At 66.1% G+C, this 342-nt stretch overlaps 1 protein-coding gene across 1 annotated transcript in view; it reads right to left on the bottom strand.

Moving 5' to 3' along the window:
- Positions 1–342, bottom strand: part of NFKB2 (nuclear factor of kappa light polypeptide gene enhancer in B-cells 2 (p49/p100)) — a gene marked incomplete at its 5' end in the record, with an annotated part of 6,245 nt that overhangs the window by 213 nt on the left and 5,690 nt on the right. Inside the window, 2 exon segments of the mRNA XM_009710426.1 lie at positions 20–131; positions 209–339. Of these exon segments, the coding sequence (XP_009708728.1) occupies positions 20–131; positions 209–339 (243 nt within the window).

Below are 342 nucleotides of genomic sequence, written 5' to 3'. Positions count from 1 at the left end.
AGCTCCAAGCTCCCCGTACCTGTGCTTTGCAGCTTGTCCAGCGCCTCAGTTTTGTGGAGCATCCTCACGGCCTTGTGGAGCCCCATGGAGTCCAGTGCCTCCAGCAGCCCCCCCAGGCTGCCCCCTGCCAGCTGCAGAGAGAGGGCACTGAGCAGGGCTGGTGGCCGGACGGGCAGAGGGGACAGGGGCACCCTGGCCAGGCACTGACCTCATAACTGCGCAGGAGGCTGACACTGGGTGAGGGGGTATCCTTGTAGGTCTCCACGAGGCTGCAGAGCCCCAAGCGCTTGGCCAGCTCAATCCAGTCCGACCCGCTGCAGTCCTGGTTCAGCCGCTGGCCCC

Source organism: Cariama cristata, unplaced genomic scaffold (genome assembly GCF_000690535.1).
Source record: "Cariama cristata isolate BGI_N322 unplaced genomic scaffold, ASM69053v1 scaffold25811, whole genome shotgun sequence".
NCBI lineage: Eukaryota > Metazoa > Chordata > Aves > Cariamiformes > Cariamidae > Cariama > Cariama cristata.
Note: the sequence above shows the minus strand (reverse complement) of the source record. Positions and strands in the feature narration are given on the sequence as shown.